Here is a 22413-nt window from a genome sequence, read left to right as displayed (position 1 = left end):
ACATGACCATTCGCGTTCCGAAAGGGAAATCCACGTCGCGTATGGCAACTAACATTTCGTCCCCCTCTTAGCCAGATGGCCGCAAGGTCAAGATGAGCGAAGAATGTGCAAATCCGCTGCTGTTGGGGTGGATCAAGGAGTGGCTGGATCAAGCTCGTGAGCGCAATAGCAAGGGTGTGACAGTGTGAGTATCCGCCTATGTCCTGTTTATCTACTCCGTCGCCCTAACGCTCCTCAGGTACAAAAAGGCCTATGAGTCGATGAAGGCATGCCCTTTGGCATTTGAGCATCCATCCCAAGCCCAACAGTTGAATGGACTCGGGCCAAAACTTTGTGATCGCCTGACAGAGAAACTCAAAGCCCACTGTGAGCAAAATGGGCTTCCTATGCCAGAGCTGTCTGGTCAAGGTGAGAAGTCAACCGATGCATCTTCCTAGACCCAAGTAAATTAACATATACGTCAGCCAACAAAAGGTTGTCGGACACTGGTGTTGCCGATCAGCCGGCGAAGAAGCCTCGAAAAGCCAAGCCATACGTACCGGCTCTCCGGTCCGGCGCATACGCGCTTCTTCTGGGTCTCGCGACTCTGGGAGAACACACAAACCAGGGGATGACCAAAGCGCATTTGATTGAAGTCGCCCAGCCTTACTGCGATAGCTCCTTCACAGCACCAACGGACCCTACTAAGTTCTACACCGCGTGGAATTCCATGAAAACATTGATCCAGAAAGACCTCGTTTATGAGCATGGCCGCCCGCTTCGGAAGTATGCGCTTTCAGAGGATGGCTGGGAAGTTGCTAAGCGCATCCAGAAGACTCTTCCTGGATACACTGAACACCCTAGACCCTCTGCAGCCAGCGCCGCCGGAATCGGCGGCGGAGCCACCCAAGACGATGACGACAATGACCTGATACAACCAATTACCAACGCACACCTTGCTCTTAACCGTTCAGCTGGAGCAGACGGACCGGTTGATCCTATCATTCTGCCTCCAAACAGTTTCACGATACAGTTGGTGTTAGATACTCGCGAAGTACGCACGTCAACGGATCGAGATTATATCGCCAATGAGCTCATGAAACAGGGGATCACTCCTCAGGTGCGGGCTCTCGAACTAGGAGACGCGATGTGGGTAGCTAAATGTCGAGACCCGGCATTCCTCGCCCGTCACGGCGAAGAAAGTGATGAAATCATGCTGGACTGGATTCTCGAGAGAAAGCGCCTCGATGATCTTATTGGATCCATCAAGGATGGTCGATTTCACGAGCAGAAGTTTCGCCTGCGGCGATCTGGTATTAAAAACGTTATCTACTTGATAGAAGAATTCTCCGTTACGCATCCAGATGCTGGCAATGGAAGCACTCTCAAGTACCAAGAAATGGTCGCCTCTGCAATCGCCTCGACACAAGTAGTCAACGGATACTTCATTAAGAAAACCCGGAACCTTGACGATTCAATCCGCTATTTGGCCCGCATGACCCTGCTGCTTCGCAATATGTATGGAGCTCACGATTTACCCAGCAGCGAGTTGAATTCCAGTCAGAGCGGCAAGTTCTCGAATTCTTCAAAAGTTGCTCTCATCCCCAGCCGATGCCTGTCTTCTACACAATCCTATATCAATCGCCTAGACGATCTTCGTGCCAGAGATCCGTCTCTCACGTATGGTGTGACTTTCTCGACATTTTCTGCGCTCACCTCTAAGTCTGATGTGCTATCACTACGGGATATTTTCTTGAAAATGCTCATGTGCACTCGCGGTGTCACGGGCGAAAAAGCGCTCGAAATTCAACGGAGATGGAAAACCCCCCAGCATTTGATTGAGGCATACATGGCATTAGATCCTAAAGCAAGGGAAACTATGATTTCAGATCAGTTGCAGTCACTGGTGGGACGCAAGAAGGTCGGCAAGGCTCTCAGTAAAAAGATCGCAGAGGTCTGGGGAGAAGGTGGATAAGACACGTAATGCCTTCACGGCGGTAGCTCTTCCATGAATGCAGATGCATAGATTGAATATGAAAAATAATTGGAACTATTAAATAAAACTCATGGGATATCTAAACGCAAATACGCTCAAGTTGCGCTTGTAAAGTGAGCCCCCAGCTATATCATTTCTTCCAGCCACAAAATCTCTTCACGCTCTTCATATCAACACGTAAAGCCAGACTACTCGAAACAACGGAAATGCTGCTCAGTGCCATAGCCAGAGCTGCCCAGACTGGACTTAGTCTCCAGTGGTCATTGACCATGATGACTTCGCTACCTGTGACTTTCTGGTGGTGCCCACTAACGATAGGGTAGAAGACTCCCGCGGCGACAGGGACGAGACACATATTGTAGACCACCGCCCACCCGAAGTTCATCCGAACGCGATTAAAAACGCGACGGCTCAGGAGTACCAATTGGAGGATCGTGCTGAGATCCGAGTTCAGCAAAATGAAACTAGCAGAGTTCATGGCGACATCCGATCCAGAGGCCATGGCGATGCTCACATCGGCGGCGGCGAGGGCGGGAGAGTCATTCACGCCGTCGCCAACAAATGCAACAATAGGCCGAGGTGTCCCCTTACCGGGGACAGCCTCAGATCCGGCAGTAGTGGTGGGTATTGCCCGCGCCGAGCCGTCTTGGATCTGGCGGACAAAACTTGCCTTCTCAGCAGGGAGGACATTGGCCATGACGTTGGAACGTGGAATAGCCAGCATGTCTGCAACAGCATGTGCCGTTGTCTGATTATCGCCTGTACACATGAAAACTTCAACATGACGTTTGTTGAGCTGCGAAATGACCTCAACTGCCTCTGGGCGGATGGTATCTGACGTGGCGAAGACAATTGTAGGGATAAATGCAGAGGGTTCGGCAGTTTGGGAATCGACACACCGCAGTGAAAGCACCGCAGTCGATTTGCCGGCGGATTGAAAGTTCGAAAGTAGGTTGGAGACGAAATAGGTGTCTGTGTTAGGAGGGGAAATGCTTTGCAAAAGGCGCTCATTGCCTATCGCAGCTTCGTAGCGTTGGCCTTCTTCCGTTTTCTCGTCAGAGACGATAAAAGTTCCCTTCATCCCTTGGCCGGAGATTTCATGAATATCAGAGCTAAGTACATTGACGGAAGGTTGGGATTCACAAAAAGCGGTGATAGCTTGTGCGATTGGATGGTTGCTGCTTTCTTCCAGGCTTCGAGCCAAAGTCCATGCAATTTTTAGCACATCACTGTCCTGTGTGAGAAACTCATGGTCGGACACCTTGAGACTTCCTCCCTCTGTCAGGGTTCCTGTCTTATCAAATACAATAGCATCTAGCCGGCTAGCTTCTTGGAAAGCTTCACCACCACCCTTCACCAGAATGCCATGCTTCGCTGCAAGGCCGCCCCCAACAAATAGCGCAGTGGGCGCGGCCAATGCCAATCCACAGGGGCAAGCGACGACAAAGACCGCAATGGCAAATTCCAAGCTCCAAAAGGTCCAGCCACCACGCGCAATGTCCAAATAGTCATTGGGAAGCACGCCCGAGTGACCAAGTGCAAGCCAGATGAGGAAAGTTAAGACGGCAATCAAGGTGATGACAGGGACGAAGTGAGACGTGAGAAGATCTGCTACTCTTTCAAGCGGCGCACGCTTACTTTGACCTTCGCGAACCACGGCAATAATTCGGTCGAGCATAGAGGATCCGCCGAGTTCTGTGATTTTGATTTGCACTGGCTGACCAACGTTGACCGAGCCGGTGAATACTGAGTCACCAGCTGCCTTCTTGACGGGACGTGACTCTCCTGTCAACGAGCTCTCGTCAAACTGGTACGAGCCTTCCCCAACCACAACACCATCAGCCGGAGGAGATGCACCGTGGGGAATACGGACCGTGTCGCCAGCCTCCAGAAGATCCACATTGATTCGGGTTGTTTGGTCTGCTCTGAGGCTGTCGGGACTTTCCAGATCGGGAGAAGGCTGGCTCTCGACCAAGAGCGCCTCCGACGGACGTAGCTTGCCTAGAGACAAAACAGCATCGCCAGTTCGTGCTTTGCTATATGCCTCCAGGAACCTCCCTGCAAGGATAAACATCGTTAAGAAGACAACCGAATCAAAGTAAGTTGTGCTATGAGCGCTAGTCTTATCTCCGGCCACCGCATCAACAATAAGAACAGCCAATGAGGAGAAATAGGCAACCGCGGTGCCCGCAGAAATAAGCAGATTCATACTACCGAAGCGATAAAATCGTCGCAAGAGTGGTACTCGGCTTCCGACGCGCCATAATGCATGAATCTCTTTCAAAGCACGGGTGTGGAACACATCAGTCCCGTAAAACATGACGGGGGTCGACGTGATGAACAATGCCCATTCCGTGCGGGTCACACTGCCGGACCAGATAGTCTCTTCCAAGTACTGTCGAATCGGATTCTGTGCAGACACTAGGGACATAAAGACGATGCCGATGATGAAAGTCGGGATGGCGGCGGCGAATACAAAGAGCAGGCGACTGAGTAGACGGCGTCTTTCATGCAATTGCATCGCACGAGAGCGATCTTCAATGCTGGGAGGGTGGTAAATGTGCGCGCTGAAAGCATCGTTGGCCTCAGAGATTGTCTTGAGAATCGAGCGGACGGTCAACAAGGGCGGCTGGGGTTTGTATGTGACTCTCAGGATTGGGTTTTTCTCCGAAATAGTCTCTTCGACAGTGACGTCCTGGAGTGATTCCAAGGAAGCAAGGACTTTTTCGGGGCAGTGATGGCAGAACATTCCATCAACACGGATCGAGATAGTTCTTTCCAGGACAGGGATAGCTTGGTCTTCGCTTTCGGAAACTGGATTAATCGAGTTGACTTCGGCGTCGTATCCCATGTCCTCAATCTTTTCCACGATTTTATCCAGGTTTTCTCGCCCTTGGAATTCTACCTTGCCACTATGAGACAGTAGATTGACAGAGACATTGCGGATGAAAGATAGCTCTTCTAGCCCTCGGGTCACTGCCCCCACGCAGGAGCCACATGTCATACCGGTTATGGCAATTTCAGTTTCGTATAGTGCGGGGCTTGTTCCCGGCGCTGAGGCCTGCAGGACAGGATGGACCTCTTCAAGAAAAGCCTCGAATCCGATATCCTCAATTTGTTCAGTAATGAGATCGATGTTCTCGCGAGGTCCGTTATATACTATGGCTGCCCTGTTGGTAAGAAGGTTGACTGTGACATCCTCGACAAAATCGAGGTCCTGAATTGCAGCAGTCACACTATTCACACAGGATGCACAGCTCATACCGCCAATGGTTATCTGTGCTACAAATTTAACGGCAGGCTGTGGTTGCTGTGGAGGTGTTTGGGGTGTTTCATGAGCAATTGTAGAAGTTGCATCAATGTCTATCCGGGTTTCAGAGGTAGCAGTCGACGATAAGCGGTGCAGAAACGCCTTCTCTGAAAATGGATTGAGGCCAGCTATATTCTCATCTTCTTCGTCCCCCTCGTGGGCACGCCCAATTGCACTTTGTGATGACCTCTCGTGTAGAGATGCGGTGTCGGTCTGGGGAGCACAGCAGGATAGCTTTATAGCTTGCTCCTTCTTGCAGGCATCGCAATTGGCGATATGTCGCTTCTCCCGGCTGGTGTGCAGCCGTTCTTTAAGATTGGATGAGATGCTTGAGTAGGAAGTGCGAGGTGTGGAAAATATCACCGAGCCACGATGGTTCCACGAAGTGGTATCCAGATCGGCAACAACCGTTCCCCGATCGTCACAGGTCGTGACATGATGGACCTCAAAAGCGGCATGAATCAGAGCCGTTGCAAGGTCAGCCGGCTGTGCGGTGATGCCATGAGAGACGCGAACCTCGTGCGTCAGGATTGAAACATCGATATCGGTCACTGTAGGGATTTCCGATAGCACTTCTTTGACATACGCAACACAGGAGGAACAGTGGACATTGCCCACCCAGAAAAGACTTTTCCTGGTCTCCTGTCCTGAGCCATGGCCCTGCATCTTTGGAGTCTGGGGAGGGCTCCTCTTCTCCGGCGACATGATCGGCTGCGACAAGCTCGATTGCCAAGGCCGGGTAGGTAAAGAACCGAGGAAAAAATTATAGCAAGAGGTTTAAGCACAGCCGAGATCGACTTCTGGGGAATAGCCCAATAGGATAGAGTGACAGAAAAAAAGAGGAATTATCTGGACTGATATGACAGCCAGCGAGAGGAGTTGGGTTGGGAGGTTCTGAAACTTGTTCAGGGTGCCGCGCGGGTTCTGGGTTGGTTGATATAACAAATCACCGGGAGAAAAAGAGCAACCACGAGACGGGCGATTACATCATAAAGGACCAGGAGGGAGGGAAAGGATAGATAGCATTGGCTGGATGCAGGCTGTATGGATCAGAAAGGAGAGAAAGAAAGTACAAAATCGTGAGCTAGAAGTGGGTGGACAAGGCGCGAAAAGCTAGGATGCGACATTTGTGCGTGGTGGCAGGCAAACCACGCACAAATGCCGCACCGCGAGAGCACATTCCAGCCGTGGACATGGCCATGACCCTCTTGTAGTATGTAACTAGCTGGTGGCTGGATCAGCCAGGAATGAGAGATCCAGCTTTGGGCGGGATATTGCAAAGCCAACTGCCCTTCCAGGTGCTTTTGATGGCGTTCCTCCCCGTGCTAGGTGCTGCTGTCTTGCACGTTGTTGGACCGATTGTGAATTGTGTGCCTGATTGATGCCTGGTCGATGCCTGAATGGTGCTTGAGCCACTATTGGTTCCTTGTTTATCAGGCACTAACCAGGCACCAGGCCGCCACCAAATGTCGCTGTCAATATATCCGTTCTGGGACTAGTGCAGTTTGACTCACTGCGAACGCTGTCACGTGGAGATTGCCGGGCTACTCACAGTTTCCCCCCCCCCCGACTCCCACTTTTCAAAGTGACCTCTAAAGATGTCCAAAAGGTGTCAAAATATCCGTTCATTTTCGTTCTCCTCTACAACTCTCTTCTGCCCCTTTCTTACTCCCCCTTTCCTGTGATTTCCACCATTGTGAATGTGGGTCGACAAACTCGCCCTCGCGAGTTGAACGCGTGCCGAGCAAGTCAGATCTCCACGTGACTGGTCCATTACGCCACGGGCGATCACAGAAAAAACTCCTCCCTCGATCGCCAGCCCCGCCACTCGCGATCGTTTCGCGTCTGTTCCGCGTGCCTCATCTTATCCCTTATCTTTCCCTTTTCGTCGTGACTTTGTCGAGCACTTTGCAGCGTCAACCCGGTGGGCTCAGAGCGCATACGCGCTTGGACGGCATATCATACCCTCTCGGGTCTCTCATCTTGATCCACATTCACCATACACCGACTGAGACCCCTTCCTCCCTCCTCTCCGCAACTTTTTCCTCTTATCATCAGCACATGTGCTGGCGCATACCATTGCACTTCCTTGGCTTTAACAACAGCCATATTTGAACTATCAAGAGGGTTCGCATAGTCTTCTTCCATCACCGGCCTCCCGGGATTTTGCAGCCTTGCCGTTGGATCTGCAATCGTTCTTGATCTCCTAACCATGTCGGCACCGAAGCCTGGCACGCGGATCTCGGTGACGCCCCGTGGTCCCCGGGCGCCAGTCTCGCGTCTGGCCAGTCTTAAGCCTCCCAATCCAATTCCGATTAAGCGTCCGCAACCGATTGGGCGCCCTCAACCTGCACGCCCTACCACACATCCCAAAACCCAGAGCTGTCCCAACCCGGGCTGTCCAGCCCCGCACATCGTCGAGGATGACGGACAGAAGGTCTGCTCAGGGTGTGGTACAGTCATCAGTGAATCAAACATTGTGTCCGAGGTCACATTCGGTGAATCTTCCTCTGGTGCAGCTGTCGTCCAAGGAACATTCGTTGGAGAAGGTCAGACCCATGTCCGCAGCTACGGTCCTGGCTTCCAGCGCGGGGGAGGCATGGAAAGTCGAGAGATGACAGAGCAGAATGGCAATCGGTTCATCACCCAGATGTCACGAGCCTTACACATCCCCGAAAGCGCTACCAAGGCCGCCGGTCAGGTTTTCAAACTTGCTGTCGGCCTGAACTTTATCCAGGGTCGCCAAACTCGAACTGTGGCCGCTGTGTGTTTGTACATTGCCTGCCGTCGCCAGGACGGCAATACTGTCATGTTGATCGATTTTGCCGATGTGCTCATGAAGGACGTTTTCCAACTAGGTCGTACTTACAAGCGACTTCTGGATGAGCTTCGGCTGGGCGGCAATGTCTTCCTGATGAATCCCATTGACCCTGAAAGTTTAATCTATCGATTCGCAAAGCAACTCGAATTTGGATCGGCTACCATGCCAGTGGCTGGTGAGGCGGTTCGCATCGTGTCACGAATGAATCGAGACTGGATGACAACTGGTCGGCGCCCAGCTGGTCTCTGCGGTGCCGCCTTGATTCTGGCAGCCCGCATGAACAACTTCCGTCGGACCGTGCGCGAAGTGGTCTACGTCGTCAAAGTCACTGAAGTCACGATCAACCAACGTCTAGCTGAGTTCAGCACCACAGAGAGTGGTGAACTGACCGTGGACCAGTTCCGCTCTGTACAACTGGAGAATGCGCGAGATCCCCCTTCCTTCACCCGAGCACGTGAGGGGCCCAATTTCAATCGACCTACCAAGAAGCTCACCGAGACTGCTGCTGAAATTGAAGGTTCGGTGGCAGATAGTGAAGCAGACTCTACTCAACCTCCTCGATTTGATGCTGATGGCTTTGCCATCCCAAGCCTCCCCATTGACCCGTCTTTGAACGACAGCCTCCCCCGACGATCCTCTGTTGGCAAAGTTGTCCAGGAAATCATTGAAGAGACTCAGCGAGATGCGGTCGAGTCTGAGAACGTCAAAATCAAGGGCACTCGACGCCCATCCTATCCTGCCCCGTCCGCGGATCAGCTTGCGTCGGAGGAGGCTCTGGAGGCCGAGATGCGAGACATGCTAGCTAAGGGCTCAGATATGGTCCAAAGCGTCATTGCCTCAGAGCCGGCCAAGTTTATTCCGGACAGCACCGAGATTGCTGAAAGCGAATTTGAAGACGACCCTGAGGTTTCTAACTGCCTCCTCACCCCAGCTGAAATAGACCTCAAAGAGCGAATTTGGGTCCACGAGAACAAGGAGTATCTCCGCACTCAACAAGCAAAGGCCTTGAAGCGTGCGCTGGCCGAGGCTACGGGAAATCTAAGCACTCGCAAACCCCGAAAACGTCGCAAGGGTCGACTCGGCGATGTTCGGTACCTGGAAGGTGATGGGGAAGGCGAAGATGGTCGCAGCTCCCGTGCCTCGACCCCAGCTGAGGCCACGCGGCGCATGCTCGAGCGACGTGGATACAGTAAGAAGATTAATTACTCTCTTCTGGACACCTTGTACGGCCAAGAAGGTTCTGGTGAGACTGAAGAAGCAAAACTCGAGGGTCGGAGCCACACTCGAAGCCGAAGCCGAAGCCGAAGCGTCGTATCACGCCGGAGCGTCAGCACGCAGCCAGATCGTGCTTCCCGCCGTGCGGCTCGGCTGGCCTCTCGAGCCACTCCTGCTGCTACCCCTGAGGCTACTATTAATCCTATCCTTCCACCACCCTCTGTTCCAGTCCCGGCTCCTGCGACTAGATTGGCTCCTCAGCCTACTCCACCACCCACTGCACCTCAGTCTACCGCCAAGGTGACCCCGAGGCCTGACGCCCAGGCTGAAGATAATCCAGAAAACCGAGACCCGGATGATATGGACGAAGATTATGATGACGCGGAGGATGATCAAGTCGATGATGCATTTGCTGGCAATTACAATGGCAATTACGACGAAGACGACTATTATGCGGCGGACAGCGATTACGAATATGACTAAGCGAAAGCTATCTGGGGCCTCAATAGAGATCCCCTCACGCTTGTCCTTGGTTCACCGAATGCTTCATCGTAAATTTAATAGAGGAGATCAGTCTCCACCGTCGTGTATCGGAATAATATCATGTACGATCAGAACAAACGAGTGTCACTTGCATCAAAAAAGGGCTCTAATCTAAGGACACAGTTCCAACCCATATGATAGGTCTATCCATTTAAAAGGTCTACCCATATAATAGTAGATTCTCATTGGACAAAGCTCCATTCGCGTACACTAAAGACGTCGTATTGTCTCTTCTTTACGCTGGTATATAAGGGACACTTACTCCGCCCTCTAGGGATGCGAACCAATCAATCAGTCATAAATCCTATATGTCCCCTGTTCTCTTTATTTCCCTCACCACCCCTAGTAGTTATACAAATATAGCACAATCGTATTATGAAACCCCACATGTACGACCTGGGCCTGCCGCTTCGTATGGCGATTATGTCTACATACCAACCAGTGTTTATTTACCCGGCTAGAGTCCTTTTGTGTGCCCTAGAGGTCGTTGCAAGTGTAGAGCTCACGGCTAACCAACTGCCACTAAGGCTATGAGCAAGTTGTGTTTACACTATTTTGGCACTGACCTTCTGCGATTTATTGCACCGTTCTACAACTCAGGCTCATTTTTCAGGCTCTATCGTTGTCTTTAGGCTGGGTGATCGGCTCAGGATATTTTATAGATAGTTTTAAGGTACTATCTAGCTTAGTAGTTAATCGGATCTCATGATAATAGAAGAATAGGAGGAATCTAATAATCGGAAGCGAGGTTTTATAATAAAATCCTATCTAGACGCGTTATTCTACCTATATATAGGCCGGGGATTATATTCTCATAAGATAATACTAGGATTTATATTGCGAAGACTATCTAAGAGTAGTTTAAAATATATAGGGTTTAGGTAGAAGGTCAGCCTCCGTACTTACCTAATTTACACCCTATTAATCCTATCTAGCGGTATTTAAATTAAAGCTCTTTGAATTATATCTAGAGCTTATTAATATAGGAAAGTCTAAGTAGGATTAGTGTTATTCTATGGTATATATAAAGAAAGCTTAGAAGATATTAGTTAAAGGAAGATAGATAGATTAATTTTAGGGATAGGAAGAAGATTAGAAGCTATACGTAGGGTCAAGGGTTATTATACAAAATATTAGTAGCTACTAAGTGAGTTTAACGATACCCGAATTTAAACTTTTTTCATTAGAACTACGTATATATTAAACTATGGCGCTCTAGGGTAAACCTGCGAATGCAGGCAGGATGATATGGGTCAGCGAACCAGCTAATAAACTACACCACACCACGATGATATGAAGCCTCCCAAGGAGGAAAAAGATGCTGCTTCAGCGAAAGATGTGTAGAAGTTGATTCTCTCCCTATCGGAGATGCAAAGCAATATCCTGTAAAGACTGTGTACTAGGAAAGATATCTCCTAATCAGAGATCACCTATCGTTGGGCATTTCCCCACTGCAATATCTAAAAAGATGCCAGTGTAGTGTGTACTGTAACAGATATATATATTTAATGTTGGGTAGTGAAAGTGGGGATCGGAACAGACTTTTGAAACGTTATGTATTACTTGAGATAATAGGGGACGTTAGTGACTGAAAATTCGTGATAGTATAACCACATAATAGTTACTCACACCCTCAAGAGCCAGAGAGTAGCAAGAGATAGTGGAGAAGTTATTCATTCCGACTACAGCAATTTGAAATGAACTTGATTCTAAATGATTACGAGTATTTACCACTGCCAGTTCTCCGGGTGGAGGTACCAGTCTCCTTCTTCACTCGGCTCCGCCAGTTCAAATTCAACGTAACGAGCATCTGACCATTCAATTTTACCGATAATTGGCCATCCCATTCGGAACCCCGAGATATGACTCAAATCCGTTAGTACATATTTCCAAGGTATTTATAGGGAATCCCTGACGTACAGGTTGCCTGTGGACTGATCAAAGATGATTTTCGAGATCCTGGATTGGCCTGGTGCCATTCCGCAACTAAGTAGCTGTCTTTTGAATATGTCAACATCCCACCTACCTGCCTGAGATTTGCAGAGACTTACTCATAGGCGTCGCGGAACTTAGCACGGATGTCTTTGCGCGCGGTGATATCCAAGCCCCAGAAGAATTCCTTTGTTAGAGGCTCCCCTGGAACCTTTTCCCACACAAGGTATCTGATATAGCCGCCTGGAAGGAGGTCGTTGTCTCCTTGTGTACTTTCTGCGTGGCCAAGAAACCGAGGAACGGCTCCACGGCCCCCACTCTGCAACTTTTTGAAGGACTCAAGCTCGCCACAAACTCCAGGAGCAACGGCTTGTCTAGCTAGAGTGTTGTGGTCAGCGTCTTCCGTTCCAGTGATAGGAATCTGTTGATAGATTCGCATGAACGCTATCTGATTTGGGTCCCCTGCAGAGTGGCACAGGAACTTGCCAACTGTTTTAGCTGAACCGCGGCCCATCTTGACATCGTGATCTGTCATAGGGGCTGCCCTCTCCGTGAGTTTCTTCGTTATGACCCACGTTCGGGAGACTGCTGAAGAGTTAGACACGACGGTCATTGGAGATGCCACCAGAGTAGAGGGTGTGGTGGGGGAGGTCGTAGCGCGAGAAGGCTCAATGGAAGGAGCAAGGGAGGTAGATTGTGGTGACGCGCCATCCGAGATAAGGTCGTATGTGGTGACCGTGGTACCTACAAGGCCGCGGAGCAATCGAGCGTCGAAGCATGTCATTCTGGTATTAGATGCCATGGCGAGGACTGCAAAAAGTAGGATTTTGGAAAGCAAGATGGCTTGACAGCGATGGGTGTTCAGCTTAGGGGAAGAAAGAGAGAACACAAGTGAACAAAACTATAAGTGATAACATGGATGGTCAGGTGATCAAATGGCAGTGTCGGAAATACGAAAATGGTCACCCAATTAAAGGCATCAAGAACTCTGGTAATATATGATCCCAGAATAGACAATTTAAAAGGGCAATACAAATGCAAACGAAACAAACATATAAGGAATATCAATTTATCCATCTCTGGGGGGATGTTCATGGTGACAGGCAGCTATCACTCGCTGACTTCGCTCGATATTTTTTCTATCTCTAGGCATCCTGCTTCTTCCTTCCTTAGTAGCTTTACTTAGTAGCTTTAAAATATCCGCTTAATTTCTATCCTTGTTCTGGCCCTCTCTTTTGCTCCCCGTGTATCGTATGTGCTGATATCTTCCATCGACATCCATATACTCCACATTGGGATGGTATGGGTCACTCGAATGACGCTAATCTTGGTATGTACCTCTTTTCTCCGCTAGATTCACGGATGCCAAGAAGTTATCGATGGTAGCCAAGCCTCTTCTACACCATCGATATATCTCCAACCGTAACCTACTTCCAAAATATTCGATACCATATATACTTCGGGTACCACTCATGGACGGGGAATGTCTATTAAGACTCGATTTCATCCTCTTCTGCGTTCCTCCAGGCTCATGCAGTACACATAGGAGTTACGGCATACACTTCAAAATTTGGAGTAGAGGGTAACGAATAGCTTTCACTACGACCAAATACGTCGGAAGCCTGTCTGGGACAAAGAAAAATCTTATTTGATAGTCACAGTTGAGGAAAGGGGTAGATCTATCCGGAGCCTATAAACAATGTGTCCGAAATGGACACAGAGCATACCCAAGATGTGCTTAATTCGAATGTGCAGAAGTCCTGAAACATTAATTTCTACAATCCACTCTGTTGACATGTTGTTGACCGACCCCTGATTCAACGCATTGACGCCCACATAGAAAAAAACATTGCTTCACAGAAACAACAGGGGAAGTGGTTGTGCTTTTATCATAAGTGGTGGATGACGAGATCACAGGAGAATACTCAATACTCCATCCGCCATTATTGTCCACAACTTGTCGCAAGAAGATCGTCTTTTCGTATGTGCTAAGAAAGCCATACACGCAGCCCAGATCCTTCATATACATGATAGGCTGGGCCAATATCTCTCTCAAAAGCCTCTCATTGGTAATTCTCCGTTTTATCTGATGCTCGCCAATCCAGGGTGCCTTGAGCTCCCCCACGATCTTTAAGGCGTGATTGCTGTCTTTCAGGATCACGTCAGGTGTGCCGGGGTATGTAGACTGGATACATTTAAAATCTGCGAAACAGAGGTTGATGTTTTCCTTGGTGGTCGATTGTGACTCGAAGATGGTAGTACGTCCCCAAAGAATTTTTGGAAGCGGCCTTGGACACCGTGTTCATCGCCAACCTCGACATTTCCATACGCATACAGATCTCGGGCTTGAATCATGTAACCCAGTGTCTGTTGTCGCCAGGTACGGTTCTCATGGCATATCTGAACAGCACTGAGGAAGCCTGGCCATGGCTGAATATCACCGACAAAGTAGATGCTATGCAAAGCACTCGAGTTTGTACGGTACTGGGACGTGTTAAGAGCTAGAGCAGCGGACTCGACAGCTTTCTTCGGGTTGATCGTGCTTGGCATTTTGCGATATGCGACGCAGTTGACGAGGAAGACTATCAACGACGTACTATGTTAGCAGTCCACACTTGCGCAAATAGTGCTCTATCTATGTAGTGCGTATGAGCTCGAGCGGACTCAAATTATTGAAAGTTCAAGGCTAGGAGAAGAGACGGGAGTTTTCTGTTAGTTGCTCAAGTGAGAGAAAGAGAGTATGCGAGCGTTGGGCGTGATTTCATTTCGAGAAAATCAGTTTCAGCTCTCCTTTCCCTTCTTTTCCTTTCCTTTCCTTTCCGTTACCTCTCACTTTCAAATCAAAGCTTCACGTGTGTTAGCAAGGGCCCTTCTAAATGCCCGTTATCTCAGTCCTGGTAACATTAATCAATAACCCACACTTTTCCCAAGACACCTGCCTATTGCGGTGACAATGAGCTCTTGGCTTAACATCATCACACGTGAGCTTCTTGCCCAAGGATTTGCAAGAATCTGAGATTCTCCAATGATTTTCCCAGCACTCGATATGAAGAAGTGGACACATAGTAAGGGAGAATCTGGATATAGAATAGTTTCCCTTGCGCTGCCGTCGCCTGCAGCGGCGGGGACCCCATTATTTCTAGACCAGCAAGACGTATGAGATAAATCTGGATCTTGATATTGTTATGTCTCGAATATCGGCCCCTGCAGAGAAATATAGGCCTTCGCCCGTTAACGTGGTGAATACTGTCCTTGGATGCTCGTCTGGCTCGCAAAATTCCATCCTGAAGTATATTAAACTTCCTTACTAGTGTCTACATGGCTTAGCTTATATTGAATGACCTAGCTCACAGGAGGCGCTTTAGCGAAGTTGACTGGGAGTAGACGGCTCGCTCTATAATAAGAGGAAAAGGTGGGGTATCCTCCCTAGGTAGACAATGAAGCGCTTCCTATAGCCCCTTCTTCGATAGAAGGGTGTTAAAGCTCCTATGGTGCGATCTCACTATTACTATATCAATATTGCTCTCAGCAAACAAGTCGGGTAAGTGTGGTGTCTAGTGTCGACCAGTCTATACTAGGCTGCGGCAAATCTTCTCTCCATTGGATATCGAGTCATGTACCACATCCTCAATGAGGATATTTTGCGGATATCCGCAGTAGCATAAATCTCGCTTAATTATCTACTTCGGTGTAGCCATGTTTGTTCTATAGCTCGAGACAGTAGACGAAACACGCAAGACTGGACCTAATAAGGAGACACACATTCCCTCCGTCTCCAGTCCGTATGACGAATTCCTTGTCCTTCTTTCTTTTCCTCTATTTTAATCGGTCGTAAAGCCAAGGAGGATTTTGTTTATAAGGCATTTTGATGATACGAGTCCCGGCGGTATAGATCTCTGTAATCGACTGCATGATAGACTGGTTTAAATCGAGGGAATGGATATTTACGCGTAAACCAACGGCGCCACCCCATGGCTTTGTAGATCTAAAAATCGTTGAGGAGTCTGGACATGCCCGCCATGCACTATTGTGGTCATTTAAAGCGAAAGGTTTCATCTCGAACGCAATGGTACGAGCTGGGAGAAGACCGGGCCGGAAGAGGGAGGTCAGCGCAGATTGCAATCGCGGGATCGCAGAAGAGCAGACAAATCACACGAGGAAAGGGGTGGCGGAGCTCAGGAGCTCGGTGGTCCGGGCCAATAGCAAAAATACCTCGCCTGCGAGGCGTCGGAGAACAAGGGAAAAAAGAAAATCGGGACTTGGTTAGAGGGGGAAACAGCAGGGGACTATATAGACACAGGCACGGCAATACTTAGGGCAAGGGACGCTAAGCCTAAAGCTATGAACCAAAATTCGAACGAGTATTTCACAAGCACAGTCCGATATGGTGTAGTGGCTAACATCGCCGTCTCTCACACGGCAGCCGGGGGTTCGATTCCCCCTATCGGAGTTCATTTTTTTTCTCTTTCTTTTGGCGGTGGCGGTCGGTGTATGCAATTGGGAAAAGCAGCTACTGATAGCACCAGACGGAAGGAACATCAATCAACTGGGCTGATTACTCGTTTTTGAGGTCGTAGCCACATATTGTCGCTATCTCAACACCTACCATTTCCTTAGATCTAGCTCTTCCTAATACCCAATACTTCCCTGGCTAGCTAAACCACAATGCCAGGGCATTCGGGGGACTTGGTCAATCAACCTAACGGCGTCTGCTTTGTAGCACAAATTCTGCCGCCCGCAGGTCCGGCCCAAAGAGAAGAATTTTGATCATTCTGTGTGTCTTCAAAGGTCGCTCTTGGGTATAGATCCCTGCTTGGCATATGGCATATGCCTACACTCTTGGGGTGCCATAGGGGAATTCGGCTGATTAGTACTGCTTCGTACTAGTGGTAGAGATGTGAACTCCGCCCAATCTATATATCTAGAAGAAGTGATGGTGGGAACTGGAAGAGCATATGGGATCGAAGTAGTGATTTTTCTAGTGTCCGTCTTAGTACAAGGATCGCAGGGCTCCTCCGACCTTCTTGAGAAGGTATCCAGATTATGTTTGTAAGTATTGACTCTTGGCGATCTATCGAACTTTTCATTCTAATCTATACTGCTGCCACTAACTGGTCCAAAGCAAGGACCACATCACAGAGGAAGGGATAGACACATAATTCAAAAACCCTCCACGACTCCAGCAAGCAAGAAGTGAACAGAGAAAGGACTCGCTCGCTGATTCTACAAAGCACATGTGACTTTCCCTTTCCCTCCCCCCCCCCCCCCCCCCCCCCCCACCACACATATATATATATAACTTACCCCCTACCATCCTGCTGCAATTGCATCCATAAGAATTTCCCCGGATCACCCAGGGGCAGGCTCACGTAAAAGAACCCACATAGAACAGCCAGCGCATCAGGCCAACTCTGCAAGTCGAGCATGTGTCGGGCCCGCCCAAGCTGTATCCGGAACCACGCCGCACAGCTCGGCTCTCGCGCAGTTAATGCCCCTATGAAAAGTACCCAGAAGAGCAGTTTCGGGTCGGCTTTTACAGCCGCGAAGTTCCGAATGAGACTACGCCGCAAGATGCTGGCGCTGATGTCGGCGACGGGCATACCGTATAGAGTCCACAGCTGGATTAGAATTTGCATATGGACAGCATGCCTGACAATTTCCTCGAACGGTGGAAGCACCGCGGCGTGGCCAAGGGAGTGGAGCTGGTGGACTACGAGGACCAGGTAGTTGATTTCGCTGGGGCCGGCAGCTGTGGGTGGGAGCTGTGCTTGGCGTGTCTGGAATATGATTATGCGCCTGAGGGCATGAAGTACGGATATCAGGGTCGGGTTGAGGGTTGAAGACCAGGGAGAGGTGAAGAAGCGAGTGCCCATGGGAGAGTCAGTGCAATAGGTTTTGTCTTGGAGGAAGGCGGATTCACGGAATAGTTTGCGGGCCCATTTTGGTGATATGGAGAATATGATAGGGGCACCGATGGCGGATTTGATGAATTCGCAGCTGTTTAAACGGCGTCAGCTCGGGGTACAGATGACATGTCTCTGGATGGAGGAATGGCTTACCAGTGGACGAGGGTCATTAACGGATATGCAAGGCTCTCAAACCCGCCCAGGACTTCGATGATTCTTCTGACCCCATCCATGTGGGCCTCGGCTGCTTCTAGGTTTCCCTCTGCGCCCTGAGGGGTAGATCTGGTTAATAGGCTTAAATTCGTTGAGTTGAACAGGGCGGGAACAGGCTTCGTCGGACAAGAACACAGGGTTGTGGGAGATGCTTACCTCAACGAAGACAAGATGCATCACCACCAGCAGGATAGCCTCGGAAGGGACATGGACTGGGTTTTCCAAAGCTTGTCGAAGTGACTTGATTGCCTCGCCACGCAGCTGGAGCCCGTCCCGCGTAGTCGCTTGGATAGTCCCGGGGTTGGCATCGCGTATAGAGAGCCCAACTGAGCGGTGGAACGCACTGATAGATAGAATGATTTTCAGCAGAGCTGGCTGGCTCAGTGCCAAGCGTATGAACCAGATGGTGTGCTGATGGGATAATGGGAGATAGGATTTGGAGCAGTGGGCCTCAACTATAGAGTGGTGGTCAGCAAAAGCATGGCAGAAAGACAGGGATCTTGCAGCGCCCGGGAGCCAGTGAGCGCTCTGGCAAGCACTCACAGTGATCAAAATACAAATTCAAGTCTTGATCAGTATTCAAAGGCAGATTCAAAACGCCATCCACGACGCCCATCCGGGGCCCGTGGCTCAACGGCGGACAAGCAACCCTCGTCGTCTCGGTCGCCCCCGGATTGATTCCTGATCTGTTGTCGTGCGACCACGGCCTCACCCACGCCTTCAACTCCTGTAACTGCGCCTCCTTTTTGCGGCGGTGAGTTCGTGCCCTGACAAAAGCTAGCCTCGTCTTGAATGCAGTGCGGTCTGGCTCGTTTGAGTCAACCCACAAGAAATCCGACGTGGTTTGCGCCGTGACCTTGCCTAGACGGCTGTCAGCATGCTTGGCACCAACCATAATCGTGACATCCAGCGGTAAGGCTGAACCCCGGTGATCGATGGTCTTGGGGTTGGCAAGGGGGGAGAGCGCCCGGAAACTCGCCGGGCAATCCGTGCTTTATTTGTCCAGTTAGTCAACCGATTTATTGTGTAACTAACTAATCCGTTAGTAAACTAGCTCAGTCGCCTTTTTGGATAGAAGACGGATTATCTCAAAAGCACTGCGCGAGGGAGGCGGAGGGGGGCAGTGCGTCTCTTCAAGATCCCCACTAAGTTACATAGGGTGGCCCCCCGTTTGGGGCAGAGCCACTCAAGAGCCATGCGTGATTGGACCATCGTGGCCGATCAAGAATAGGCCACGACAGGAATTTGCAGGTATACGATTCGATCGGACTGGTCGAGGGCTCTGCTGACTGATGCTGAGTTGGGGGTTGAGGAAGCTTGCCCAGTAATGGTGTTGAGATGTGGAGAATGTTGAGAGAGGTGTCCTGCAGTGATCTGTTGAAGTCCAAATGAACCTCTTGAGCTTTGAGGGTGCTTATTACCTATGGACTATACAATTGAAAATGCCCGTGTCTTCCAACCAGTTCTCCAAATTTGAAGATCCATGGGAAACCAACCCAATGTAGTGCTTCTTTCTTGTTCTCAAAATGCGACATGGATCACACCTCGACACCAGCCACCCAACAAGATAATCATTTCTCCAGCTCCGGATACGATTAAAGGATGACACAAAGCACGAGAATCACAATCAAACTTATATGTCATTGTTTCATTGGCATCATAATAGAGAGATAAGAGTAGATAGTAGATACCAGGAGCCACCGGCACAAAAAAGAAGAAAAGTGGCCACGAACGAGGAACTCCAGACATTTACGACGCCGGAACCAGATCCCCATAATAACCAGTAAATAACACCAAACCCACCAACCCTCCTGGGGCGAGACCTGAACTGAGATGCCGAATTGGGTCAGTGAGGCGTGAGAGGAGCGGAGGCAGAACTAAATCCAGTAGTGATGAAGCAGATCAAAATATAAAAGAGAAAGGTAAAAAAGAAAAAAGAACGAAGAAAAAAAAGAATTGAAGAATGACGCGGAAAGTGGCGACCGCGCGACCAGGCGTGAAAAGTCGAGTCGACGATATGGGAATGGCGCGGATTCGATCGAATTGACTATTTTTGTAAAGGCGCGGAAAAATAGATCAGAGAAATAACAGATAACGGATAACGAGAAGCCGAAATCGCGGTTATGAGTCGATCTCCATCCCCATTCCGACGCCTCCGTTCAGCTCCACTCCCGTATCTATGCCGGTGATGGGTGAATGGGAGTGCGAGGAGAGAGCCTGCTGCAGGAGAGGGACACCAGGTTCGACGATGGTGCTGAAGGGATTAGCCGCGGGCTGTGGGCGGCTGGCAGCGGCAAGAGGAGTGGCACCCTCGAACACGAGAGGGGTGCAGCGCAGGTTATGCAGGCAAGTCTCCCAAGAAGAAGCCACCAGTTGGGCTTGCGTGAGGTCTTCGTTGAAGAGGTAGAAAGCGGGCGAGAAGGCGGAGACAGGAGTCGCGGCGACGAGATAGGCGTTCAGAGCACGGCTTTTCATGAGCATCTGCGAGCCACGCAGGTGGGCGGCGTATTGGTTGTCAATATACTTGGTCCAGCCACGGACGGCAGGGGCCATGTCATTGTCGGTGTCAAGGCGTTGCCAGCTGATGCCCAGGAGGCGGGTGGCATCGTCGATGAGTGGCTCGGCGGGTGGTGTGGATCCTCCGCTGAGGCTGCGGTGCTGATCAGCCATGTCGGGGCCATTTAAGCGCTGGTTGATCGAAGAGAGCGCAATGTCGTCGAGGCCCGGCGCGGAGGTGTCGAGCCGTTGAGCCTTGCGGCTGAGGTCGGCAGCATCAGTGTGCAACGCAATCGACCGCGACGAGACTGGGGCCGCGGCCACCTGTTGCGACTCGGCCGTTTCTTCGTACCAAGTGCCGGTCTGGCTTTCAGCAGAAATGGCCATGCCAGTTTGTGGGTTCAGAAGGACCATGCCCTCGCCGTAGATGGGCTCTTCCTTGGGAGCGGGAGCTGGTTGCGCTTCCGGCCGCGCCGGGGCAGCGAGGATTTCTTCGAACGCCGCCTCATCACGCGACCTCTTGCGAGATGGCTTAGGGGGAGCAGGAGTCTCTGACAAGCTGGAGCTCAGAGCCGGCTGGAATGAGCCTTTTCCCGCGAAGGCCGAGCCTGGGTGCGCCGGGTAGCTAGAGAAGCTCCCGGGGGTGTCGAGCAGAGACTGGGAGGGGAGCTGCGCGAAGGCGTGTTCTTGGGGGGAGCAAGGACCATGGCGGGACCGTCGGATAGGCGATTGAGAATCATGGGACACATGATGGGGTGAAGGGGGTCCTTGCGACGGGGAGGACGAGGGACACTGTTCTGTAGGGTTAAGTGAGCAGCACACGATAAGCTTCAACCACCTATAGATCACGAAGGAAAACGGCCGTGCGCGGATTGGGAAGGATGGGGAGAATAGAAAAGGACGAGAGGGTAGATTGAAAGTAGAAGTAGAGAGCGAGGGAACAAACGGTCCTGATGGCGGTAGGACAGAGAAGAGTGGGGAGGGGGCAGATGATTGGCAAGAAGTTCGGAGAGGAAGAGGTGGGAAGAGGAAGAAGAGAAAGAGCAGCGAAAGAGACGATCTGAGGCGATCGGAGGATCCATCTGCAATGCGGAGGTTACCGTACCAGACGGTAATACGGCCGGCGTGGACAAGGATTCCGATCACCCATGACCGTACGCGTACGACGCCGGGTGGGCCCCTAGCGGTTTGGCGCAAGCGGCGTTGTTTGGCTGTGCGTCGGCGTGGGGCGACGTTCAGCTGGGGGCGATTGGCCAATGGCGGGGCCAGCCCTTCAGAGGCCCTCGGGAAGCCTTTTGGGGCTGTCAACCAACGGCGGTTGGACGCCCTCACCTGCACCTTCGGGTCTCCCTCGGTCTCTTGGCCCCCCCGTTCCCACCCTCTGCTGCACCCCGACCTGGCTCCCCCCCCAGGTTCTCCTTCCGTATACCCAGGTACTTTTGGCGCACCACCCAACCACCCACACTCAATCACATTCATCAGGTCTAGAACCGGGAGAATCACCCCCAAATAGCCGAGTACAACGTCAAAGCAACCCTCGAAAAAAAATTCTATTGCCAAATTATGGAAACACGAAGGGAAGAAAAGGGAAGAAAAAAGAAGAGAACCCCAGAAAAGAGTCCAAAGCAATCCGACACCAGATCTTGTGCAAGTTTTAAACATTCAAACCAATGTTTGTCGAAAAAGAAAGCGAAGCAGCAAATAGAAAAAAAAAGCAGGAAATAATAGAGAGAGAATACACCGCTAGTAACCCCTAACGTTCTAGGATCAATGTATACCGCTCGGGAACGCGGTCGAGAAAGCCACGGGGCAGAAGCTACCGGAGCTCTCCGTTTCCCATTAGCACTGTAAGGACGCCGGAAACGAAGCCTAGCCACCGGTTGGATTGCCTGCACGTCGCCGGGGCCTGCTCACGATAGCCTCGCTTGAGGAGCAGAAAAGAAAACAAGGGGGAAAAAACGGAGGGATGTCGCTATGCTCTCTTATCCCCTATCAACAACTT

At 50.6% G+C, this 22413-nt stretch overlaps 7 protein-coding genes across 7 annotated transcripts; 2 read left to right on the top strand and 5 right to left on the bottom strand.

Moving 5' to 3' along the window:
- Nucleotides 1-92: 92 nt before the first annotated feature.
- N7462_002269 (crossover junction endonuclease MUS81) lies at nucleotides 93-1954 on the top strand (the record flags this gene model as incomplete). The annotated part of the gene is made up of 3 exons (XM_057073995.1): nucleotides 93-184; nucleotides 239-408; nucleotides 465-1954. 3 exons carry the CDS (start codon nucleotides 93-95, stop codon nucleotides 1952-1954), a joined length of 1752 nt encoding a protein of 583 aa, XP_056937636.1.
- A 151-nt stretch (nucleotides 1955-2105) lies between these two features.
- Nucleotides 2106-5990, bottom strand: N7462_002268 (putative copper resistance-associated P-type ATPase; the record flags this gene model as incomplete). Its single annotated transcript, XM_057073994.1, has 1 exon — nucleotides 2106-5990. One exon carries the CDS (start codon nucleotides 5988-5990, stop codon nucleotides 2106-2108), a length of 3885 nt encoding a protein of 1294 aa, XP_056937635.1.
- Nucleotides 5991-7497: 1507 nt separating this feature from the next.
- On the top strand, nucleotides 7498-9804 carry N7462_002267 (transcription factor TFIIIB subunit BRF1; the record flags this gene model as incomplete). Its single annotated transcript, XM_057073993.1, has 1 exon — nucleotides 7498-9804. The coding sequence occupies one exon, from the start codon at nucleotides 7498-7500 to the stop codon at nucleotides 9802-9804; it is 2307 nt and encodes a 768-aa protein (XP_056937634.1).
- Nucleotides 9805-11911: 2107 nt separating this feature from the next.
- N7462_002266 (uncharacterized protein) lies at nucleotides 11912-12580 on the bottom strand (the record flags this gene model as incomplete). The annotated part of the gene is made up of 1 exon (XM_057073992.1): nucleotides 11912-12580. One exon carries the CDS (start codon nucleotides 12578-12580, stop codon nucleotides 11912-11914), a length of 669 nt encoding a protein of 222 aa, XP_056937633.1.
- A 1373-nt stretch (nucleotides 12581-13953) lies between these two features.
- Nucleotides 13954-14346, bottom strand: N7462_002265 (uncharacterized protein; the record flags this gene model as incomplete). The annotated part of the gene is made up of 1 exon (XM_057073991.1): nucleotides 13954-14346. The coding sequence occupies one exon, from the start codon at nucleotides 14344-14346 to the stop codon at nucleotides 13954-13956; it is 393 nt and encodes a 130-aa protein (XP_056937632.1).
- A 2750-nt stretch (nucleotides 14347-17096) lies between these two features.
- Nucleotides 17097-18810, bottom strand: N7462_002264 (uncharacterized protein; the record flags this gene model as incomplete). Its single annotated transcript, XM_057073990.1, has 4 exons — nucleotides 17097-17793; nucleotides 17856-17971; nucleotides 18072-18370; nucleotides 18459-18810. The coding sequence occupies 4 exons, from the start codon at nucleotides 18808-18810 to the stop codon at nucleotides 17097-17099; spliced, it is 1464 nt and encodes a 487-aa protein (XP_056937631.1).
- A 1226-nt stretch (nucleotides 18811-20036) lies between these two features.
- On the bottom strand, nucleotides 20037-21160 carry N7462_002263 (uncharacterized protein; the record flags this gene model as incomplete). Its single annotated transcript, XM_057073989.1, has 2 exons — nucleotides 20037-21068; nucleotides 21116-21160. The coding sequence occupies 2 exons, from the start codon at nucleotides 21158-21160 to the stop codon at nucleotides 20037-20039; spliced, it is 1077 nt and encodes a 358-aa protein (XP_056937630.1).
- Between the last annotated feature and the right edge of the window lie 1253 nt (nucleotides 21161-22413).

Source organism: Penicillium macrosclerotiorum (assembly GCF_028827735.1).
Source record: "Penicillium macrosclerotiorum strain IBT 26536 chromosome Unknown utg000002l_segment0_segment0, whole genome shotgun sequence".
NCBI lineage: Eukaryota > Fungi > Ascomycota > Eurotiomycetes > Eurotiales > Aspergillaceae > Penicillium > Penicillium macrosclerotiorum.
This window is presented reverse-complemented; position numbering and strand designations above follow the sequence as displayed.